Source organism: Equus asinus, chromosome X (assembly GCF_041296235.1).
Source record: "Equus asinus isolate D_3611 breed Donkey chromosome X, EquAss-T2T_v2, whole genome shotgun sequence".
NCBI classification, from domain to species: domain Eukaryota; kingdom Metazoa; phylum Chordata; class Mammalia; order Perissodactyla; family Equidae; genus Equus; species Equus asinus.
This window is the reverse complement of record NC_091820.1, coordinates 120,881,929-120,896,573: the sequence shown is the minus strand read 5'-3', so window position 1 is coordinate 120,896,573 and position 14,645 is coordinate 120,881,929. Positions and strand designations below refer to the sequence as shown.

General features: G+C 36.7%; 1 protein-coding gene across 1 annotated transcript in view; it reads right to left on the bottom strand.

The window, feature by feature from the left end:
* Nucleotides 1-897: 897 nt before the first annotated feature.
* The window catches only part of STK26 (serine/threonine kinase 26), a 49,793-nt gene continuing 36,045 nt past the window's right edge, over nt 898-14,645 (bottom strand). Inside the window, exons 4-12 of the mRNA XM_014858468.3 lie at nt 13,887-13,943; nt 8,876-8,984; nt 8,627-8,784; nt 7,124-7,309; nt 5,863-6,011; nt 4,450-4,543; nt 3,941-4,003; nt 3,722-3,858; nt 898-2,700 (exon numbers count right to left, since the gene is read on the bottom strand). Coding sequence (XP_014713954.1) covers nt 2,676-2,700; nt 3,722-3,858; nt 3,941-4,003; nt 4,450-4,543; nt 5,863-6,011; nt 7,124-7,309; nt 8,627-8,784; nt 8,876-8,984; nt 13,887-13,943 — 978 coding nt within the window. The 3' untranslated portion in view covers nt 898-2,675. The remainder of the gene's footprint in view (nt 2,701-3,721; nt 3,859-3,940; nt 4,004-4,449; nt 4,544-5,862; nt 6,012-7,123; nt 7,310-8,626; nt 8,785-8,875; nt 8,985-13,886; nt 13,944-14,645) is intronic.

Below are 14,645 nucleotides of genomic sequence, written 5' to 3'. Positions count from 1 at the left end.
ATGGAGAAGCGGTAAATTGGGGTAGCTGAAATGAAAAAGGAGAGTACTAAAACCAGACTGAGTTAATGAACCAAAATTCTATTCTTGACCCATTCAGAATTTCTCTACCACTCCCCGTGGAAGTTATAGCATTCTATTTGAGAACTTTGTTTATTGATTTTAATGTTAAGTACAACATATTTACAAGATAATGTTAGGTACTAACTTCAAAGAAATGATGCAATCATATAGGCAAGCTATTTTTATCTATGATTTCAGTGAGAAAAGATGGATGGAACAGTTTCCTTATTCTCTTAGTCCTAACATCAGAAAAATCCCTTTTAATATACCTCACTCTACTCCTTCCCCACATTCTACCACTTTCCTTCCTGTCCCTGGAATCGTATCTAGTAACTCACAGACTAGAATATTTAACAATAAGACTATATCGAAGGCCAATCACCTATATATCAATCCTATAGATCCTCAAAGCTATGTTAAGTTCATCTTTGACCTTTTCTCTAGGAAAATCTCAAATTCCTTCAGGCTTATGCTATTTCTCATATGAATTTCTGGAAACCTTTGTGAAATTTGTTTGCCCCAGGGAACTATAGGGTTCCAATCTGTAAAAGATTTCCAAATAAAACTATAATTAGGGTGATCATATAATTTATTGTCCAACCTTGGACATTTTTGAGTGAAATATAGGAATCTAATAATAGTTTTGTCAGGATGGGGCAGAAATGAGGACAGACGTTCACTGTAGCTACAATCAATGCTTAATACAATGTGAAGAATATCTTCCAGTTTTCAACAGAAACATTGGTGTTAAAGTTCCAACAATAGATCAAAGGGCAAAGGAGAAATAATTTGAAACAATTAAAATACTATACCATACCCCGCTCAAGAAAACAAACATTGAAGACCATGAAATTTAAGAATTTATTTTTAAACCCCCCAAAACACTGGAGTATGCTTCACCTAGAAACACTTTACAGGACTACTAACTACAATGAATAAGCAATACAATTTCTATCCATGATACAGTTGTGTCGTCAAGTTTCAAATAATCAATTTATAAATCTGTTGCTTTGACTTTTACAAAAATATTCATTTAATCAATGATGAGTTGCAAAATTATTTCCAGACCTTTACAGATCATAAATTGTAATGGAATTTCAGTTAGACAGCAGGTGAAAATTTTACCTGGACCATTACTTCAAAATATAATATGTTAAAAGTAATTGTTACAGTACAGGCACCAATGAAAAGAATTTCTTGGCATATGATATGACAACTTATTCACATGTCTGTATTATTACAAAAACAGAGGAGGTAATGGGCACTTTGACTAAAAACTGCATTCTTTACTTGAAGAACATATTTCTTCTAATATTTGGCAATTATTCAGATTTTTAAAAATGACTTCTGTGCAAAAACCAAATTGTGCAGATCCAAACAATAAAACATTAACTATCAAAGCTAACTGATATCAATAATTCTACAACTACCGAAATAGCCCCAGTTCAGAACTCAGGCAGGCATAATATATATACTGGGCTTAAAAGAAAAAAGTATTACCCACATAACAGTACCATAAATATAACTGAAAATTAACTGTACAGTCTAACTTACCTTTGTACGGACAGAAATCATCCTGTACTATGGTTATTTTCTTATGAACTAGAAAATGCTTATTTAAATACCCTTTAAAAATGAACAAATGATGCTTATGTATTGGATAATTATGAAGAACAAAAATGTATAAATAATTTATAGGACATTTTACTACCATGACAAAAATATGCTGGTGTAAATTATATTCATACCTGTTGATCAGGTATTTAATCACATGATGATCAGCTTTTTTAAGCTCCCCAAATCCAAGCATATAATATACGATTTCACTTGAAGATTTTTAAAATGAAGCCTGACTAATTCCTCCAGTATTACCAAAAACTCATCCTTGGCTAACGGGTACTGCTTTAAATTTCCAACCATGTTAAATAAGGGTTAATTGCCTCTTCTAAAAAGACAAGGTAAATACTGCACACCAACAGGGACCTCTGTTGCTACATGTTGCCGATAAATGCTTCAATCACAGGGCTCTCAAATGTGATCGTCATTGAGCTGCCTGGAATATCACACCAACTTGGCAGGAGAGTCAATACTTTTCAAGGTTTCATTTCCAAGAGCCTATTAAAAACTTCTGTTTTAAGAAGATATGACTTGTTTCCACCTCTACACCAACAGTCATTTTTAGAACATGCTTGTGTTAAAAAAAAAAAAAAAAAGCTTTTTGAGGCTTGATGATCTACAAATGTTGAATACTTAGGATGACTTTGAAAGACCTGTATGTTTCATGAATGTACAGTTAACTAAAGATGAAAACATGAAAGGCATTCATCCTAGGAACTTAAGTAATAATGATACCTAAAAGCCAAACTGTAGCTCAACATTTACGAGGATACTGAGGAAACTATAGTATTAAAAGTTATTCCTTACAAAATAATCTCTTTAAAATACAAAATGATAAAGACCATCACAAAATAGTTCAATAGCTTCTTCCAAGTCTTCAATGTTGCAAAGATCCAAAAGGCACATGGAGCTCATGAATTAAGCATTGTTAAGCTTGAAGTGGCTTTGGTGGGTTTCTCTGGGTCCATATGAAATAGAAGCCAATAAGAAGAAGTTTCTTAGGGAGATTCATCTGCTGAACACCTAGGAAATTAAGAAAAACTTGATATACAACTATGCATGTTTATATTTCTCATCTGTATGAACTCTGCAATGAAGGAACTGATTCAGCAAACTAAATTCTTTCTATTGAGTCTCATCATGTAGATGTTAAAATATAAAGATGTTAAAAAAATCCCTTCTGCACCTGATTTTACAACTTCCAATTGATTTGTTTGCAAATTGGAAAAGAGAGGGGAGTTTTCCATTAAAATCTAACGAATTTTAAAAGGGGCTTTAGTTTATAAGTGCAAGTAGGCTTTATCAGATAGCAAGACCTATGAGAGTGTGTGATTTTACAGTCTTGATCCCAGTGGTGTCACAAATACAAAGAAATATAAAGATGTACTGAGAAGTGATATAATGGGATTAAGGCTAAGATCAGTATTGCTTTATAACTTGCCTGAGCTAAAAAGTTGTGTGTATGTTTGTGTATGCATACTAAAGTCTTGTTTAAAAAGAGAATTTTTAAAACAAAATGTGAGAACTTTATTGAATACGAACGAAGTTAAATTAATAGTTCACCAGACATTATAGAAATTGAAGTCAAGGAATGTTTATAGTCTCAATTTATTGAGTTCCTCTACCTAAAATCCTTTCCTTTTCTTATGGGGGTTAAACTTATGAACCTGAGCACTGGAAATTACATGAATAGTGGTGTGATGAGAGTAATGGCAAGAATGAAAGCATTCCTCAGTGGTGTTTATGAGGGCCCAAATAAGACCATGCTCCGTGACCTTTTGTCTATACTCCTACTAGCAGGGAAAGGGAAAAAAAGCCATTTCATTCCATGGAAAAGTACCTTGTAATACCTGAAGGTAATTATTTCAAAAGCTAATGTTTAAGATGGGCAACAAGCAAAACAGTTTTCAAGCATACAACCATTAAGAAGTTAATTTGCTGGGAATAATTGAAATGACTGAATCAAGGTAATTATATTGCATTATAAATTAACATCCAACAGAAAACATCAAAATAAATTTTAAAAATGACATTTCAAGCTTACTTCTGAAATTTTTCAATTAATTTCTTCACCATTTTATCTGTGATGCCAGGACAGGCGGCTTCAGCCACAGCGATACTTTTCTCGAGTTCTTCAATTGCCTGATTCCTGCTAGCATTATTCTCATCCTGCTGTTTAAGCTGAGAAAGATCAATAGCTATAACATTTAAAATGACTATACTTCTTAAAATAGATGTCCAAACCTAATGAATCTGTACTTACTTCAGCAAACGCAGGTGTGATTATCATAGACAAGCAGCTCAGGGTTTGCACAAGATCTTGCTCCTTTGAACAAATAGTATAGTTATACACATGAATTTAAAAGTCATTCATATTTTTCTTAGTTATTCTATAACAAATGTGCACTAATTTGAATCCTCCTCGCCAAAAGACTCAATATAAGGCAAGTCTCCACGCTTTCTTCCCCTTGCTAATTCCCATCCATCATCCAGAAGGCCTCTAACTTGTAGGATTACAACATACACTCATGATTCCACTGGGTTTATGTATCTCTTGGTAAAATCATTTAAAAATACACCAATGGCCACTTAAATGAATTCTATGACCTTTTCTTAATTAGCTCAAAAAATGGCAAATGAAGCATCCTATGGACACAACGAGGTAGACAGGCATTTAGGGGTATTCAATTCTAACAATTTTCGGCCATCATAATATCACTATGTAGTTCAAAACAGTCTGTCAAGAGGAAGTGATCATCTCCGTGTACGTACTGCCCCATTCTGTAGTTTCTTTGGATCAGGCTTCTTTCGCACGGTGGTGAAGCTCCATTCAGGATGAGTACTATTTTCCCTGCTGGTGGATTCCCTAAAGAGATTCCCAAAGATATTTCTATAAGTTCCTAAACAATTCAGCTTGGTAAAAATACCAAATCAATGCAGCCAGACTCTGAAGAGAGAACTGCCCCAATGTATAAAAAATCATAGTATAAAAAGCATTTGATCTTAGTTTCAGGTAGATATTACATTTTACTGAAGAGGAGCAGTGGTTCTCAACTCTAAGTGTGCATCAGAATCACATGTGGAGGCCTCTTATATATAAAGCCCTGACCCGCCCCTCCCCACTGACTGGAACAGAATCTCTCGTAGTACAGCTTGTGATTTTATTAAGGCTTCATGGGCAACTCTCATGGGCAGCTAAGGCCAATAAGTATTAGAACAGGGTAGGAAACTATCCTGATATTTTTTTATCCCTTTTAAAAGTTGGGCAATTTCTCATAAATGCAGGACTCTGAGAGTATCATGTAAAGAAATTTGGTATTGCCTTTGTGCCAATTCAGCCAGTGGAGGAGTAAATTCTAGTATAGCCTACAGACTTTCCACATTTGCATTAAGTTATGGATTTAGAGGCTAAAATGTTAATGTAAATGCTACAATTAAAAAACAGTGCAGAGGCCAGCCCTGTGGCCTAGTGGTTAAGTTCAGCACACTCTGCTTCAGCAGCCTGGGTTCGCAGGTTTGGACCCTGGGTGCGGACCTACACCATTTGTCAGCAACACTGTGGTGGCAACCCACGTATAAAATAGAGGAAGACTGGCACAGATGTTAGCTCAGGGCTAATCTTCCCCAAGCAAAAAAAAAAAAAGGAGGAATATTGGCAACAGATGTTAGCTCAGAGCTAATCTTCCTCAGCAAAAAACAAACAAAAAAAAAACTGGTGCAATTTTTAAGCAGGTACAAATCATATATAAATGAATAGTTAAATGTACCAGTCTGATCATGGTTTGGTACATGGCCAAGATGTGGGAAAGACCTGGCAGTCAGTTCTCCAGAGGGATTTTGCAGGTTGCCACCGAAGTATGAGAAGACATAGCCCCTTATCACTTTGGGCAAACTAATATAACACCTTTAATCAAACCTTGTTCCAAAATTTTGTAATATACTCAAGTATCCACTAGGGGTTAGACCAAGACCATTTAAAACTAGAGCAGTTCACTTCTAAGAAAAACATGTTTCCAAATTCATTGTATTTAACAGACTATAATTTTAAAACATTTTCCGTTTCGAAAGTGAAACTTTAGGATATGGTTTATATTTTATACTAGAGAAAGCATATTGGATCATAGTTAAAAGAGATGCAATATTAAAATGGGCTACCTACATAAAAGTGAAATAATTTGTACATACGAATCAGAGCCCTCAGAATCAGATTCATCGTCACTGTGTCCTTCGGCCTTCCATCTCTTAAATCGATCTATCAGTTCAGTCAGATAAGAAGTCTTCTTTGAATTTTTTACAATGAATTTGTGTTTCAGAAGCTCTTTAGCTGTAGGACGCTGAGGAAAACAACGAAGGATGCATGAATATTTCTAGGCTCTTTGTGATTACTAGGGGTAATGAGAAATCATTTCAGTTATTCAGCTGAAAGGCAAAAAAGTATGTCTGTAGACATAAGAAAAACTAAAATGCTGTAGGACAATAGCTAATCCTATTTTTGAAGTGGCTCAAGGCAACCAAATTAAATTCACTACTTTGGTACCAATTTGTTAAAGCCCAAGGGGCAAAAAATGGCCTATGTACCAGCAGATCGGCAGGTAGGGCCTTCTCAAAAGCAGAGAAACACAGGAAGGATTTTGAAAATAAAAATTTAAAAACATCTCAAAATAGCACTTTCAAATATTTTTATTTACTGTAAATTGAAAAAACAGATGAAAACTAGCAAGGCTGTAACTTTGTTATTATCTGCACATATCCTATGATCTTCAGACTCATCCCACATCTATCACACATTCATTCCTACTGAATCTCAACGCCTATACCCGGGTGCTGCGGGGGATATTTCTCCCTAGTATTTTATTAATATTAGAATATTTATTATTGACTTAAAAACAGTTGCATCAAACTTAGTTCTTGTATATTTCTACTTTCTAGAAGTCACCAGGCAGCTTTATTTTAAAAACAATAAAACAACGATAATCAAATTTGCCAGGTAAATGAGTGGAGCTCACTAGACTTCAGGAAAAGTATACAACTTCATGTTGGAATTCCGAAACATTAAGTGAGAAAATAGTGAAACGCAAACAAAACTTTTCGTGCAAATGAAAACACAGCTGAATAAAAACCATTGCAAATAGTTACACATATGCTTTAATCATGATATCCTATAAAATAAACATTATTTCCCAAACTTCTTTCCCCTCGAAATAGGAAATGATCAATAGAATAAGGAAGAAGCTAGGGATGACGAAAGAGATGCAGGGGAAGGAGCAAAGGAACTAAGGAAGTTGGGAAGAACTGAACAGAATTAGCAATACAGAGGGAAGGGCCAGGTTCCTGGCATCCTGGAGAATTGTCACATGCACTGTAATTCCTCACTGTGGAAAAAAACCACATCTGCTCTATGGAGATCGGATAATAGAAAACAGGAGTGATAGCAATATATACTCACAAATGACGGATCTTTGTTCAGGCAAGCATCAATAAACTCCTTAAAGGACTTAGTAAATTCTCCGACGAGAGTCGGAGGATTGTTTTTCGGAATAAGAAACAGAACTCTCATCGGATGCATGTCGGAGTTAGGCGGCTCTCCCTTGGCTAGCTCAATAGCAGTGATTCCCAATGACCAAATGTCAGCCTAAGGCAAGAGACAGAAAAAATTACCTTGAAACTCCGTTCCAACACCCGGCCACAAAATAACCTGTGCAATCTAATGGTCATGTGATATTCAAGCATCTCAAGAAATGTGGTGTTAAATTTTTATTAATAGAATTCATTTATTTTAAAAAATTATCAAATTCCCTACTTTGGGCCAGGTACCACATTCTAGGCACTGAGGATTCAGGGGGTGAATAAACGAGACAAAAATCCCTGCTCTCAAGGGGCTTATGTTCTAGTAGAAGAAACACATAAATAAACAAACAGTATCATGTCAGATGGTGCTAAGTTCTGTGAAAAAAAAATAAATCAGGATAAAAGAATAATGAATGGGGCCGGCCCGGTGGTGCAGTGGTTAAGTGCACATGTTCTGCTTCGGCAACCCGGGGTTCGCCGGTTTGGATCCCAGGTGCGGACATGGCACCACTTGGCAAGTCATGCCGGGATAGGCATCCCACATATAAAGTAGAGAAAGATGGGTATGGATGTTAGCTCAGGGCTAATCTTCCTCAAAAAAAAAAAAGAAGAATGAATGATGGGGTCAAGGGGCTGCATATTTACACAGGATGGCTAGGGAAGACCTCTGTGTACGTAATGTTTAAGCAAAGACCTGATTGGGAGGAAGGTTATTCCAGACAGAGGGAAGGGCAAGTGCAAAGGTCCTGAGCCCAGAGTGTACTGCTATGTTTGCAAAACAGCAATGAGGCCACTATGGCTGAAGCAGATAGAATATAGAGGAGAGTGATAGGAGATGAGACTGGAGAGGCAGACAAGGGCCAGATCACAGAGAGGCATGTATGTGAAAGGGCGGACTTTGGATTTTATTCCAAGTGGGATGGAACGCCACTGAAGGGAATAGAATCCAAATATTACCAGCATCAAGAGAACTTATGATTTAGCAGCAACATCTGACATAATTCTGGCTTTAAGAATACTTTAGGGGGCCGGCCCTGTGGCCGAGTGGTTAAGTTCATGCTCTGCTGCCATGGCCCAGGGTTTCGCCGGTTCGGATCCTGGGCACGGACATGGCACTGCTCGTCAGGCCACGTTGAGGCAGCGTCCCACATGCCACAACTAGAAGGACCAACAACTAAAATATACAGCTGTGTACTAGGGGGGATTTGGGCAGAAAAAGCAGGAAAAAAAGATTGGCAACAGTTGTTAGCTCAGGTGCCAATCTTTAAAAAAAAAGAATACTTTAAAAGGAAGGAAAATTAAGGCAGTTGATTAAACAGGATAGTAAGCTATATAAAACTTATTATTAAAAAGAGAAGAGTTTGTACAGGCAACACTTTACTTTTGAGTCATAAGCCGACTGTTGAATAACTTCAGGAGCCATCCAAAATGGTGTTCCCACAAAGGTATTTCTTTTAATTTGTGTATCTGTCAGCTGGCCAGCAACTCCAAAGTCAGCAAGTTTAACATCCCCTTGTTCTGAGAGCAAGACATTGGCGGCTAGGAGGAAAAAGGAAACAAACAAAAATTACCCCTCAGCTTCCTCAGAATGCATCTATTTTTCTCAGGTTCATATTAGATGTTTGTGTACCTTTTATGTCTCGGTGAATTTTCTTTTCTGAATGCAGATAGTCCAGACCTTTCAAAATTTCCTTTAGCATGGTAGCAATCTGGAACTCATCAAATGGACCAGCTCGCAGCTTAGGGCAAAAACACACACACATACACGCATAAATGTTTGGAACAATAAAGTTCAAACTTGATATTAGCTTTGAAATAAGGGAATCACTTAGATATATGAAGAAGTTCTGTTTATTAAACCAATCTTTAAACAAATGATCAAAAATGTAAAAGGTGAGGGAAGAGAGTAAAAAAGTTAAGTCAAAGGGCTGAAGGAGTTTTTAAATGATTAGATTTAATCTTGACAGATAATATAAGCAGTGTCACCTATATACTAGCTCCAAATCCTGAGGTTCTTAAATCTTTGACATAAAGATTTAAGAAATACGCTTAAATAATGACAGACTAGCTTTCTCTTCTTCAGATAGGAAAAAAGAAATCAGCTACTTAAAGTTTGGCATTTGTTGTTTAAAAGCTATTAAATATTTATAGTGAACTGATTTTTAGATCAGACAGTCCATAAGATTTCCGCAGCAACCCAATTTGATCGTGTAGGTCCACTGCAACACGGTTCTTAGAATTTATGTATTTCAATAACATTGGAAAGCATAGAGCTTTTCTGAGGCTCCAATTTAAAATCTAGCCAGGAATTTAATAATTAAACTATTCAGACTTTCATTGTAAAAAAAAAAATTATCAAATCATGGAGGGATACAGTTTTTCAAATAACTGTAACACATTTCCCTTTCTTTCCCCATCCCTGTACCGAAGCCAATAGTTCCAAACTGGAATATAAGGAAAGCAATGATTAGGTTTCAGGAGAACTTGTAATGGAATATCTGAAAATCTCTCTTTAAAATACATGGTTATTTTAAAATTCTGGTACCTCATAAAGCACAAACAGTGGACTGTACAATATTATTACAGGAAAAGGGTGGGAATCTAAAGTCAGAGCTGAGGTAGAGTTCTGTTTGCTGGCAGGAGGGAAGAGGTGGTGAAAATCAAACATCGCCCACTCCGCCTCACACTGGGAGGGATTCACAGCTCTTTGGCACCTTGTGTATTTCATCTTTCATGAATGCCGTATTTATTCTGAATAAAGGGCACTTTTATGTTGAAATTTAACAGCTTAAAATAGAACCCATACTTTGGTCTCACTATTTAATATTAACTGTGGTCTGGGTATACAGTAGACTCCAGGGACATCCGTAGTTCAATAGGTGCCTTTCCTAGGTAACATTATCTATTTACTCTCAAATCTATCAACTTCCACCCCAAAAGTTTCTATTTAAATGGTAATGATTAAAGTCATTCTAAAAGGTGAATATGGCATGTTATTTTATCGATTCTGGCAATGAAATTCTGAGGTACTAACCAAATAAGTGAAAGACAAACATCATACTACTAAAAATTGGTACTTCATGGGGCCGGACTCATGGCCAAGCGGTTAAGTTCGCGCACTCTGCTTCGGCAACAAGGGGTTCGCTGGTTCGGATCCTGGGCGCAGACCTAGCACCCCTTATCACGCCATGCTGAGGCGGCGTCCCACATGGAAGAACTAGAAGAACCTACAACTAGGATATACAGCTATGTACTGGGGGGCTTTCGGGAGAAAAAAGAAGAGGAAGATTGGCAACAGATGTTAGCTCAGGGCCAATCTTCCTCACAGAAAAAAAAAAGACTCACTGATGTTCCCTTAAAAATATTAGTACTTATCATCAGTGATCATAAAATGTTGACAGGACCAGAGGAGGTATACCCTCAGTTACTTAAGAAATTGGGAAAGGTCCTTAATAAGGGGTAATAGCTAACATTCTGAAGGACTTCTAAAACGGCCTGGACAAGCCAGTGTATTACCTAATACAGAATTTTAAAAATGTATTTAAGGAAAAACAAACAAAAAAGGGGTCCTAAACACCCATTAGCTTATCTGGTATATTTAGGTCCAGTTTAAAATTCAGTAAAAGTAAAACCTCAATTTACTGGGTCCTGGAAGAAGATGGAAGGGGAGACTCCATAGCAAGGAAATGGGAATGTGATGGTGGGACAGTTGGGTTTTTCTCATTAATTATCAGACAGAAAACTATCCCAAACCTTGTGGTAAAAAGGTTTCCTTAGTCATGTTGATAACTATTAGAAAAAGGCGAAAAAAAGGGAGTTGGAAAGAGAAGGAAGGTAAAGTAGATGGAACAAAGATTGTTTTTTTTAATTTCTAATGTAACGTTGGGAGAGAGAATCCCAAGATCTTGGTCCACTGTCCTTGGAGTGCATAATTGAACTCCTCTCCAATGACTGAAGACTGCGCCTTGTCCCCAAGAGCTAATACCTCTGCCTTCAGGGCAGTTTACCCGTGGTGGGTAATTTGCCTGTCAGCTGAGGATATGCAAGAGAGGACTATTGGCTCTTTCAAAGATTGTATACTTATGGGCTTGGGGATTTTCCTCACGTTCCTTTGACTTCCAGCCGGTCCCTAATGCACCATGTTATGTTATGCCTTCTCTTATGGTTAAGCATATTGTTTCCAACTTTTTTCCTTGGTACTCAAGTTTTATTCTATTAACCACATTACATGTGTTTTTATTGTAAGCCACTGCAACTCTTATTGGAAAGAAGGGAGGTAGAATAAATTCAATACGATAACATACAGTATGCTCCAAGTCTGTTCACATACAACTAATTTTTTTTCAAGAATGGTAGGGAATCTTAAGATATACAGTATATAATGTTGACATAAATTATGTCATAATAATATTCCATTAGTCAGGCCCCAGTTTAAAGTGATAAACACTCTCAGATCAGTATCCCTCTTGTTTTCTCTTGTTCCTGGTAGCAGTGCCCTCCTCTAAGCCTAATCTTTTCTTAGGCCCTCCAAATGCTAGCATTATTTGTACAGGACTATACATAGAGAAGAAATAGCACATTTTCTCCTCATTTGCTCTCCCTACAATGTTCAGTTAAATGAGGTTTATAATTAAATCACAATATTATTGAATTTTAGAGCTAGAAAAACAAAACTAGAAAGATTGCTAATCGAATTTCTTCATTGAACATCTGAGGAAATTAAGGCACAGATGTTAAATGGCTTGCCCAAAATTAGCCAGCTAGCCTGGCAGAACCAGGACTAGGACCTAGGACTCCTGATTTTTAGCTACTACAGTGCTAAGAGCATTTAAGTTTGTTGAATTTATGTTAATTTGGTACCTATTCTCCTAGGCAGAGATCAGAACGGCAGGATAAGATTAAGATCTTACAATCATTTCATTCAGAGACTTCATAAAACTGACCAAACTCCCACTGGGGGACACAGATTGTGTCAGTTAGGACTGGGCCAGTGTCCAATGCTTAACATGGCTAGCAGTGATTCTGATGAAAGCAGTGGACTAGCTTTGCCAACGCCTACAAAACGGGGAAGAGACATGGTGAGCACCTCAGGGGACCAGATAAGGTAACTGTGGTAAATTTGGAAAGGGCTCTTCATATTTAAAAAGAGAAAGGAGGATCGTGGAGCAATTATGAGGCTTTTTGTGGAGCTAACGTAAAAATTATTGTACAATAAAACTACGTGACAAGACAAATAGAAATGAGATCACTTAACTTCAAGAGGAGAATGAGAGCTGACTCCATATGCATGAAGGATTATTATACAAAGAAACTCCAGTTGTGTTCTCTCACGAGAGAGGAGAGAGAAAGAAAAAATGAGCTCAAGCTTTAGGATCAAGAATTAGATTAGACACGAGGAAGGATTACCTAACTCAGCAACTGATTAAACTAAGATGAATTCCTAGAAGGAGATGAGGCTCTCCATCAAGTTTAATTACCATTTATTCAGAATGGTTTAAGTATGGTTCTGTCTAAAGGAAAGAGAATCTCTTATGGTCATTTCTGTTCATAGGATCATTTGAAACTTTGGAGTCATTGGCAGTCAGGCTTAACGCCCTTTAAAAATAATCACTTTCAGTTAGGAAAACTCATCTCCACTTAAAAAATAAGAATTAAAATATTACTTGATGATCTTACTCATCAAAACATTTTATTTTTAGAAACAGCATACTCTAATTTTAAAGGCAGAAGCAAGCTAATATGTCATATAATATTCAAGATGGAAGAAAACTTAGAAATAGCTTAGTGAAACGTCTTTGTTTTATAGGACAGCCAATTGCAAGGAATTTATGGGTCTGGTTCTGTCACAGATTCAGTTATGAATAAATCCAGCCCTAAAACCTCAAACTCCCATAGGCCAGCCCAGTGGTCATTCTACTGCACAAAGTTGCCTCTAATAATTCATATTGAATTTTAAATACAATTTATTTTCATATTAATAAAGATTTTAAAAGGGTAAAAAACCAACATTGATAGAATCACACTAACATGAGGAAAACAACCAGCGTTTCTCAAAATCATTTTGTGAGTGAACACGGCTTCACTGTGTGGAACTTTTCCTACACACTGCAGGATTTTAGCATCCTCATCCCTGCCCACTAAAATGGCTGGAGCACTCCAAGACATTGTGACAAGCAAAAATGCCATCACATTTCCAAGTGACCTATAGAGAGGCAGAGAGAACTCTGTCGAGCCCTGGGTCTGTAGACCTACTTGGTCAGAACCCAGGAAGCACTTGTGGTGACAGTTATCTGAATTATCTATTTTTAAAAATCTAAGAATACACAGTCTTTTCAGGGATAAACTTGCAAAGTAAAACTCTAAACTGACATCAATCGTCACACACTTATTCCTCATTTGGGGGGCTTTATTTTATTAAGCTATTTGCATTTCTTATATGCTCTAAGAATGTCAGCAACATGCTCAATCCTGCAACATAGCTGGGTCAACACAAGTGTGGTGGTCCTAAAGAAAGAGTTTACTTTGAACACATTAACTAAAGCAACCACTTAGCTTGCCCAAAAGCTGTTCTTTACTCCAATTAAAAGAAAAGTTAAAGTATGGATGTGGATGTGTGTCTGTAATTATTTAAAAATACTTACAAGGTCCAGTGCTGAACCGCCACCCAGATATTCCATTATTATCCATAATTTTGAACCCTGTAAAAGCCATGAAACAATTTCATAATTAGAAACCCGAGCAAAATAACATACGAGCATAAATGTTAAATCTGACATACTAATGTACTGGTTCTAAAATACAGGTTATAAGTTAGTTGTTTGGAACCAGAATATTTTTTCTATAGAACATTACAAATGAAAGTAAAATTCTGAGTCTTGACCCTCCCTCAAACTTATTTAGCCTATGATACAGCTAAATAAATAACAATTATTTCTTATTGTTAAACTATTAGCATTTTTTACATAACCCAGAAAAAATAACCATAGCTTTAAATGATTATTTTGAATGATGCTATCGAAAAGAAAAGATAGTTACATGAAAAAATGAGGAGGTAAATGGAGACTTGGAGAAATTTTGAATGGGGCTTCTGGATGCTTCCCATGTGATTTTAGAGTTTGAGGACACTGGATATTTTGTTTTCTTTCGGTTTTTGGCTTTTGTTTGAATGTACTTTACAACTTTTTTTTTTTTTGAGGAAGATTAGCTCTGAGCTAACATCTGCCGCCAATCCTCCTCTTTTTGCTGAGGAAGACTGGCCCTGAGCTAACATCCATGCCCATCTTCTTCTACTTTATATGTGGGACGCCTGTCACAACATGGCTTGACAAGTGGTATGTAGGTCCACACCTGAGATCCGAACTGGTGAACCCTGGGCCACCGAAGCAGAATGTGCAAACTTA